The sequence below is a fragment of the Vigna umbellata genome, chromosome 4 (genome assembly GCF_029865625.1).
Source record: "Vigna umbellata cultivar VRB3 chromosome 4, Vumbellata_1.0, whole genome shotgun sequence".
In the NCBI taxonomy this organism is placed as follows: domain Eukaryota; kingdom Viridiplantae; phylum Streptophyta; class Magnoliopsida; order Fabales; family Fabaceae; genus Vigna; species Vigna umbellata.
The window spans coordinates 72,454,069-72,464,751 of record NC_142168.1 but is presented as its reverse complement, the minus strand read 5'-3'; the positions used below and the strand labels follow the sequence as shown (position 1 = coordinate 72,464,751).

The 10,683-nt window shown below is 32.9% G+C and overlaps 1 protein-coding gene across 1 annotated transcript; it reads left to right on the top strand.

The window, feature by feature from the left end:
• The first annotated feature begins 36 nt into the window (after nt 1-36).
• Nucleotides 37-2,593, top strand: LOC148201151 (KH domain-containing protein SPIN1-like). Its single transcript, XM_088114645.1, has 5 exons — nt 37-454; nt 750-866; nt 1,172-1,288; nt 1,453-1,596; nt 2,120-2,593. Exons 1-5 carry the CDS (start codon nt 245-247, stop codon nt 2,264-2,266), a joined length of 735 nt encoding a protein of 244 aa, XP_087970771.1. The 5' UTR covers nt 37-244; the 3' UTR covers nt 2,267-2,593.
• Nucleotides 2,594-10,683: the final 8,090 nt, after the last annotated feature.

Here is a 10,683-nt window from a genome sequence, read left to right as displayed (position 1 = left end):
TTGCCTCCTTTCAGAGAAATGCAAAAATGTTTCTAGCTTTGAGACTTTATATAGTCTAAGAAAACAAAAATAGGCGTTGTCTTTTGCATGAGTAGAACAAACCTTCAAATGATCACTTTTATTCTTAATGGCATTCAGTTTTGATAATCAAGATGTTCATATAGATGGCATTCACTACACCTCCTAGTTCCTATGCATAATTTACAGTTGCCTTACTATCAGAAAGGTTGCATTAATACCATTCATGTTCCTTGATTCACTAATCTCTGTACAAGTTCTTATATTCACTATTACATTTTTATTATCAGAGATTTCAAGGGTTACTGGAAAGAATGAATTGGTGCAGACCCAAGGGTTTGGTGACTTTGATAGAATTCGATTCATAAATCCAAATCATATGGCTTCTCCAAACTCAACATCAAACTTTACTGGCTGGAACAGTCTGTCACATGAAGTAAGCACCTGAGTTTTATGTTCTATGCAGTGTATATCATTTATGTATTGTTGTAAAAAATCTGATTCTTAACCTGTATAGTTCTAGCACTAAATGTGTAGATTCCCTCTTCTCCATTGTGTCCAAGGTGGCAACATTGCCTCTATCAGAAATTTATATATGCTTTAATCTTTGTTGTATAACACAGTTTGATTTCTTTCTATCATGTACCGACATTCCTCTTATGTATCTGTTTCATTATTTCATTGTAATCTCTAGTTTCTTTTACTGATTTGTTAAACTTGTTATACATCAGAGGTTAGCTGGTATGCAGGGACTAAACATGGATTGGCAAACTTCATCCGTTGTTCCAAGTTCTCCCATTGTGAAGAAAATATTGCGCTTGGATATTCCTAAGGATAGCTATCCAAATGTAAGATTTGTAACATGCTTCACAGCACTTTACTATAAACAATAAATCAAGCTTATTATTATGATATTCTGATAGTTTTAGGACTTCAATTTCTATGCACTGTCAGTGTAAAAGTTTTACACTGTCAATGAATCAAATATCATGACTATGACTAGTATGACTTCCAATGTAATTATTGTAAAAGTCAATAAACTTGCTACATATGAAGATTTTGATTGATGATGATGACAATATAATGGGTGCGTGAACTATTTAGTTTTGTATTCTTTTAACCTTTGGGTTAATAAGGCTATTTTAATTTTCAGTTTAATTTTGTTGGCCGGCTTCTTGGCCCTAGGGGTAATTCACTGAAGCGAGTTGAAGCTACTACAGGGTGCCGTGTATTTATCAGAGGGAAAGGTTCAATTAAAGACTTAGACAAGGTAACATCCTCTGGTTTATGCATTGTTCACTAACTTTATGGAGCCTGATTTTCTTGTCATCAATTTTTCATAGTTTCTCCTTTAAATTTGTTGAGTACTTTTGTTGTTTCCACATCAATGTTATTTGTGAGCTCTAAATTTGTTCTAATTTTCTCACTATAAAGGAAGAGTTGTTAAGAGGAAGGCCTGGCTATGAGCACCTGAATGATCCACTTCACATTTTAATTGAAGCTGAACTACCTGCCAGTGTTGTTGATGTAAGGTTGAGGCAAGCACAGGAAATCATACAAGAACTACTTAAACCAGTGGTATTTTTCTCCCTTTCCAACTACGTTACAGAGTTTACAACTTTTTGATTCTTTATAGTGACTTTTTACATGGAAATAGTCATTTTTCTTGTTTTGACTGACATGTCAAATATCTATACGATATTTTATAGTGTGGTAAATTATCAACCAACTTAGTCTGATAGTGACATTTTAATTGAAAAAAGTAAAATGTTTTAAAGTGAGGACTAAACTGAAACCAGAAAATGTGATGAGAGATTTTTTGCAACTTTTTCCCTCTGTATCATGGCTACCACTTATGGTTAACAGTGTGACTAACTAATGAAAGGCAATATTGTAAGCATATTAAACCATGCCCTTCTTTCTGCACAAAATTGTATTTGTTTTTCTTTTCCTTCAAAGGAAAGCCTATACCAGGAAAAGTGCTACAAATATTTTATTGTGCCTTCTTTTCAAACAAATTTTCTATGAACAAAGTAACATGATGGAAATATCTTGTGTAGTTAAGAAAGTTTTTCTGATTCTCCTCCCCTTTCATGTGCAGGATGAGTCACAGGACATTTACAAAAGACAACAACTAAGAGAACTAGCTATGCTTAATTCCAATTTCAGAGAAGAGAGCCCTCAACTGAGTGGTAGCATCTCTCCATTCACTTCTAATGAAATAAAACGGGTCAAAACTGATCAATAGTGATTATATGTTGAGAATTGTTGCATTCCTTGAATGCTGAATGCTTCCTGTAACTAAATTTTGTAAAGCTGCAATGAAAAGACCTTGCTGATTTGATGCTGCTGATTTGAAGAACAAAATAAAGGAGAGAAACAACATAGTATTCATTGTCACTAGACAAGAACAAAAACTATTCAACTACATTTTGACCTATTTATGGCCCCATTATCATAATGATATTTTTTTTATCTTAAAACTGTCTATTTGCAGTATTGGAAAGATATGTTTTCATATCAGATGTACTTCAACTTCTTCTTATATCTGCAATTTTTCTAGTTGAGTTGCACTTATATTTATCTAAAAAATTGACTTCACTCAAATCCTTATCACATGCATGACCATATGTAACTATGCATGTTTGCTACAGTGTACTATTTATCTACAAAGCACAATAATTTCTCAATATCATGTGACAAAGTTTGGCATATGTTACTGAGCATAAAAAGTATTTCACTACTTGTTCTCAGTGTGGCCACTTCTTTGATAAAAAGTTTGGCCAAATGAGCACCAAGCAAAAACAATTGTGCTATATGCACTTTTTAACAAACCCCTTTTGTAGCACAAAATCATGTCTTGGGGTTAACATCAATGGTGGGGGCCTTAGAATTTATTGTTGATGTTGATGTTATTGACCATGACTATGGTGATAGTCTAAAAAGACAAACTAACCTTCTTGTAGGTTGACTCATAGATCATTGTCTGTGTAAAGTTGGGGATATTCTAGATTGCATTTCTCCACCATTCATGCAGCAATCATTTCACTATGGACATCACTTGCTTTCTTCAACCCTTTATGAACCTCCTTTACACCCCATAAAGATAAACTTTTTCTTGGATGGGAATAAAGATGAACTCAAAGATGCTTTTCTACTAAATCGATCTATCAGATGACGTCATTGTATCATTATAAAATCAGGTCAGAAATCAGTTTCTACTAAATGGATTTCAACCTGTTTTTCTGTCACTGATGTTGAGATTGAAGAACAGAAATGAGCTTTTCGAAGTCCATTTTTCATCATAAGGAGCAAAAGAATGTGTTTAAATGAATGTTTGACTATTATGTTGGTTCAAAATAAAGTTGAATTTGGGAAACAATTGTACTTGGAAGTGTTTTTCATATTTCTAAGGGTTGGTTTTGAATAGCTTATTTTGCTTAATGGTTTTTTATACATTGAATATATTAATTCAACTATTAGATTGAGAGTTCTTCTCACTGACTAAATTAAATTAAACTTGCTAAACTTTAAAAAAAGAATTAATGTAAGGTCTCGAAAATTTAAAACCTCCACCTGTCAAATCACCCCATTAATGGTCTAAACCCTGTCCAGAAATTTTATTAAGAAACGCACCCACAACCTCTCGTTCTGAACACCATTTAATGCACCATCGCCACACGTGCAGTGCCATTAAAACGCACTCACACTCACTCTGCATGCAACTGCCAAGTGTCACTTTGGAACATTCGAAAACGTTAGTGGAATCCAAGTGGCAGTAGGTGAATGGACGTCCGTCTTACGTGGGGAGAGAAATTAATTTTTCTGAAAAACACTCTTCCCACTCTTCTGCATGCTTCGTCTTCTTCCCCAAACTTTTGATTTCCAAATTCTCTAACTTCTCTCTAGAACCTCCATCTTCTCTCTACCATAACTCACTTTCTTCTTCTCCGATCAAATTTCAGAGACCGTAGAAGAGATCCAGACGTCCTAAGCTTTCCATCAACCCGAACAAGTTCAAGTCTTGAATCTGGTAAGTTCGTCCCTTAGTTGTCCATTATTAGGTCTCATGCAAAACCAAATAGGGTTACTTGCATTCTCCTTGTCTGAATCAAACTTTGGTTCTGTAAATGGTTGTAGTTCGCAAGAGTTGAGTGATCTGAGGATAGAAGTGGTAGTTGGGCGAATCCAGAATTTACACGTTAGGACGTTCGTTCACTACTGGACCAGGTAAGGGAAGCTTAGTAATATAATTTATACTTGTATGTTGTATGTAGACATGATATGAACTGAATGTATGAGATGTATGCTGGTTGAGTATGCATGATCGAACGTTGCTGTACTGGATGAATATGATATGTGTTGGTTGAAATGTATGATATGGGTGATACGTGAGAATATGAAATATACATGTTTAGAAGCGAATGAATGTAAGTGAAACTTGAATATCAACTTCCTTATGATAACGTATGTCCGACATTAAACGGTTCTCGACCGTTTGGTGTTCTAGTAAACTTCTTTGAATTGGAATACTTTCATTTGGGAAGGATTCTGGTTGGGCATGAGCTATGTAGGTCTTTTACTTAGAGCTCATAATGAGCAGTGTCGATCTTACACATAGTAATTGTATTGGGTAGAGCTCGGTCTTACACCAAGCGCTCTTACTCTTCTCTTAAAAAACCCTTGGTAATACAGATCATCCATCTGTGTCGACCGACAGTGTCGAGCATCCTTGTAATACAGATCATCCATCTGAGTCGACCGACAGTGTCGAGCATCCTTGTAAAACAGATCATCCATCTGAGTCGACCGACAGTATCGAACATCCTTGTAATACGGATCATCCATCTGTGTCGATCAATAGTGTCGAGCACCCTTGTATAACAGATCATCCATCTGAGTCGACCGACAGTGTCGAACATCCTTGTAATACAGATCATCCATCTGTGTCGACCGACAGTGTCGAGCATCCTTGTAATACGGATCATCCATCTGTGTCGATCAATAGCGTCGAGCATCCTTGTAAGACATATCCTTCATTTGTGTCGACCAACAGTGTCGAGCACCCTTGGTAATACAGATCATCCATATGTGTCGACCGACAGTGTCGAGCATCCTTGTAATGCAGACCATTCATCTGTGTCGACCGACAGTGTCGAGTACCGTGTTAATACAGGTTGTTCATCTATCTGGTAGTCGGTATTACTTTATTTTGGAATGATGAACATTATATGAGATGAATAAATGTTTGTGAAATTCGAACGAGTATTCCAAGGAGGAACGTCTCTATGATCTAAATGTGATATGTTGTATAGTATGACCATGGTAAAATCGCTGATGGCTGTTCATCCTGATATTCCATGAGTGCTCGTCCTCATGTAGAGGGGAGTAGGTCATGCGTGGGAATGGCAGGAGACTCTAGTCCTATTGAGTACTTTGGACTGATAGGGTTAACCTCGGTTGGCAGCTGATGGATGGTTCCAGTTACTACATCACCCGGGTGCACGAACGCCTGCGGTTACATGGATTCATACAGTCCGGACCGTCGTTATTTATGAGAGTGGGATGATTTACTCTATGTTGATTTATTTGTGTATTTCTTGTATGTTGATTTCATATGTTAAAAATTTATATGAGTTGTATGAATTAAATTACCTAAGCTTACCCTGTGTTTATCTCCTTGTGTTGTCGTTCGTCTGTGTACGTCCGTCTTGTCTATGCAATGATCATCCGTGTGGATGTGAGCAGACGGAGAGATGTTGCTTGAAGAAACTCTGGAAGAAGAAAATTTGGAGGACGCCAATCTGGTCGAAGTAGAGGTTAAAGTCGAGCCCTAGAACGCTCGTTTAGTTGTAGACTTTAGTGTTTGTGTTTAGATGTTTGGACGTTCGGTTAAAGTTTGTAAAACCGTTCGTCTTTAAAATTTGAAATACTGCTGTATGGTGGTTTCTCTTTGTACTTAAGCAGCGTTCGTTTTGGAATTTTTATTATGTGTAAGACTACATGTTTTAACTGTTAATTGTAATTAATTCTAAATTATAGTGATTACTGTATTTTGGGATGTTACAATTAAAGATTACTTTATATTTGATATTTCATCAGTTAACTTTATCTTTAACTTATAATAATCTTTTTAAAATTTAAGAATATAGGATATGAAGTTACATATCTAAAAATTAGTATATATAGATGATGAAAAATATATTATGTTAGTCCATGCATATATTATTCAAAAAGAAATATTAAAAAAATATCATTAAAATTAATATTAAATTATATTTATTTCTACATTCGTTCTAAAAGTAACAGTAACGTTTTATCTAAGTTCTTATGCGATCGGACTCAGGAGTCCAATCCATAAATAATTTTCTATACCAAAAAAAAAAACTGACAAGTTCATTAATAATAACTCAATATATTCTTTTTAATATTTATTTATTAAGATTAATTTCGCGTATTTGTATTATATTTGTGTGATTTGGGTCTTAGATTTATATTGCGTAAATTGACTAAATTACACAAATAGTTTCTTTAGGTTTTGAAGAATTACGTTGATACTGCATTTGTTAATAATACACAAATATTTTATTTTTAAAATATTACATTGTCCCATTCTTTTGTCACATGTCATCCTTCTTAAGTTTTAATAATATTACATCATATCTTAAATTTTAAACACAATATATATATACAAAACTATAATTTAGGAAAACTTCGTGGACTTTCAATGTAATTTATTTTATATATTATAATTGTGTAATTCTTATTATTATTAATTTTTTAGGTTAAAGTATATTTTTCGACTCCTTATTTACATATTTGAATTCGTACATATAAAATTTATTTATGTATTTTTAAAATGTGCGAAATTCATCTTCATTTTGGACGGCGTTACTTTTGTGATCAGCCGACGGCGAGTTGGGTCAACGTGTAGGAAAATCAATATCGATTGGTGGAAGCCATCTGGTTTCGCGCAAGAGAAGGAGTAAAGGGAAAGGTTCGCATTGACGCTAGCAAAGCCACTTGTAGTGATAATGGTATTCGACGACGATCCTGGCTAGCAAGAGGAACGCAACGGCAAGCTGCGGCTAGTGCAGACATCGCTCGTTAGAGGAAGAGCGAAGGGTTTTGGCCTGGTTGCCTTTGGTGCGCGTGCTTAAAAAGGAGAAGATGGAGGGAGGAGGTGAACGCTGGCGATTCCTGGAGATGAGAAGAAGATGAAAGAGAAAAAGAAAAAAAAAAAGAAATGGAAAAGAAAATAAAAATTAAAAAAAACTATTTTTTTTTTAAATTACACGGCATTTCTTATTTTAAATTATTAATCAGACATGTCAAATACCACTTGGCTACGTCATCTTCTTCAATAAACAAATTATCACAAAATTAACACTGGACAAAATATATTTAACTATTTTTTTAATTGATTTTTTCAATGTTTAAGTAAATAATAATATAACAGTTATTTATTATGTTATTTGACACATGTATTAATGATATTTGGTTGTAATTGCTAGAATTGTAATTAAGTCACAAACTTTTTTTATTTAATCAAGATAATATATTTTTTTTCTAAAAGTTTGAAGAACTAAAGTTCCAATTAAGTCTATCTATTACCATATACTTATTTTGTAAAACCCAACAAAATAGTATTTTAGTAATGGTCTTAATTTAAAAATAGTGAGACTTGTTATTTTAATATTAAATGATTTTTTATAAATAGTTTTGTTATAAACAAATTTTATTATTTTAAAACATATTATTTCTCTATTAAACACTCTTCTTGAGTTTTATATCATCTATTTAAGAGTTTTGACTTTTTAGTCGTCTTTTTGATGATCAGAAGGTGTCTAATCAAATACGGCGACAAAGTTCACATTTCTAGCTGATCAATATATGTCATAGAGCAAGTAAGTTTCGACAATTTTTTCTTTTCTCGTTTCTAATATGGTTTTAGAAGAATTAAGTGTAGTTGCATGTGTAATCTTGCTTTATCTACTCATTCTTGAGTAATCTAAAGTCCTATGGACTCTGTCCACTTCCAATTTGGTGTTTCGTATGTTCATCTAGACATTCCTTGCATTTCAAGCAATCGATGAGACGTAGTTAGAGTTGGGTTGTTCATTATGAGGTGAGGAAAGCTAGTATTTTCTCTAGGTTATGTTTGTTGTATATGTTTAGTATTTTTTTATGTTCGATTTTACGATGAAACTGAAATTGTGAAAAATGGTTCTAATATGCATTATGTTTAGATGATGACTTTGGAATGCATGATGCTTGGATGATTAATATTTGGTGATGATTAATTGATTATTGTTATAATGGTTGTAAATTTGATGATGTTGGATAATTGGAATTGGATGTGATTCTAATAAGTAATAGGTGGTCCAAAAAACATAAGTGTGTAGTTGAAAATGGAGGTTTCAATGGAAAATCTGTGAGATATGAATTGGTGTGAGAAAGCAGTTTTTCCATGTCTATTATGGGGTAAATTGAAGTCTGTTAGAAGTGTGTTTTAAGTGGAAACTGATCTAAGATTAAAAAGGGTGGTCAATGGTTAATGTTTGAGTGGTTTTAAGTACAAAATGAGAGGTTTGGGTAGTGAAATTTTGATGTAAGGAGTTGAGACTGAATTGAAGAGTTTAAGGTCTATGTTGGAGCCAATTAGGACTTGTCTAGTCCTTTAGTTTGCTATAATTGGTGTAGGAAGTGGTAAAAGTGAGTTTAGGTAGCCTATAATGGCTAGTTTGATTTTGGAGTGGTCAATTTGAGTTAGAGGTGTGTTTTCTGAGGTGTCTTAATGCCTACGGGATTGCAGGAACAATTCAAACTTGTGTAGAGGGTTACCAAAGTCAAAATAGGTGAATTTTAGAAGCTTATGCAGCGCCCGAGCGCCCCTTAAGCGCTATTGCACCCTTTTTTGGGTTTTAGTTTTTGGATCTCAAATTTGGAGTTCTAGATATCAGTTTTGGACATTCTTTAGGTCGTTTTGGGGATTTTGGACCTTTCTGGAGCTGTTGGTGAGGGTTTCCAAGCCATTTTCCTTGCCTAATGTGGGTATCAAGATGCTATGAAGAAAATTATGTTATTTTGTGACTTCTGATAACTTGTAAGTGTGTTTCTAATTCTTTAATGTACGATTAGGAGTCTGATGTATTGATATACTAAGTGAATGTGAAGTGATCTCAATGGTTTCAAATGATTTCAAAGTTGTGAAAGTGAGTTCCAAGGTGGAATTCCCGGTTGTGGTTTCTAGTGTGGTTAGGATGAATGCATGTAACTTAGTCTTGGAAGTTTTTCTGACACTCTAATGGTCTTACTTTCTCAAACAGAGAGGTTTGACACATTTGGTGAGAGTAACAAGAGGTCTTTTTAGTCTTTGGTGCTTCCAGTATGATCTAAGGCGTGAAAGAGACTAACATTGTGAGTATGGTATGGTGAAACTCATTAGCAATGACTTTGCAAAGCAGTAGAAACCACCACAAGTGCATAACCCGCCATAGTTCGACGTTCATTCTAAGTCCAGACAGTCCAGTTAAAATATGGTTATGTATAAAGTGTTTGGTTGGTTAAATTGTGTTATATGTATAATGTGTGGAATTTTTAAAATATTTAAGTATATTATGAAATGTTTTGTATCACTAACTTACCCTTACTTTTTGTGTTTTGTCTATTTGTGTGTTGTTTTTTCTTTTATAATGATCACTTTAACTAATGTAAGCTTTGGAAGAGAACATCTTTTTAATTGATTCAGTGATTGGTTGAGAAAGAAACATAAAAATAAATAGTTTTGGCTCTTCAAGGGTGAAATATTATGATTTAGTAGTATCAGGTTCCTTGTCAGTTATGTATATACAATTTCTTTTAGTAGTTTTATATTATTAAAATAGAATGTTACATATTTAATGTGAATTTTTCAAAATAAAAATAAAATTTAAAGAATTTAGTAAGATTATGCTAAATAATTTTTTATCAGCTTTAATTAAAGAAATACCATACGTTGCAAGATTATATTTGAATAAAAATGCATAATATAATATATTGTAATTTTTTAAAATATTGTTTTATCAGTTTATAGTTTACTGTAAATATTTCTTGGTAAATAATTTCGCAAGACAGATGTATTTTTCTTGTCAAGATAAACAATATTTAATCGTCAACATTTTTACTGATATAATTATTTCTAAAGTAAACTAAATCAAATATTGTAAGTCCTGAAAGTAATTTATTAAATACTTCATAATAGAGTAAATCACAGTGATATTTCTTGAGGTTTTCATAAATTACACTTTTCTTTTTATATTAGTATAATAAGATAGAAGTAATGTGAGTACTAATTAAATATAATTGACAGCGTGGTTGAATATATATTCTGATAACAACATGTATTAAGAAATTTTAATTTTGTCTTTTATAAGCATATAGTTTGCTGAATTGGTCCAAAGTTAGATACGCATGCCACACATGTCATCAAAGGAAACTGATGCATCAAACTGCTTCTTCAAACTTCCTTTTAAAATTTCGTATTTCTGGAAACTTTCTTTTATTTAAATGTAATTTCAAAGTTTAAAATAATAGTAATTACACTTTTCTTGTTTATAATTTTGTTTATTATTATTATTATATATATATTATAAATATTTTCTTAAAATAAAATAAAATAATTAT

Coding starts and splice junctions, on each gene's coding strand:
- LOC148201151 (XM_088114645.1), top strand. CDS start 245: ATGTTCCTTGATTCACTAATCTCTGTACAAGTTCTTATATTCACTATT. Junction 455..749: donor GGAACAGTCTGTCACATGAA/GTAAGCACCTGA, acceptor GTTATACATCAG/AGGTTAGCTGGTATGCAGGG. Junction 867..1,171: donor CTAAGGATAGCTATCCAAAT/GTAAGATTTGTA, acceptor TTTAATTTTCAG/TTTAATTTTGTTGGCCGGCT.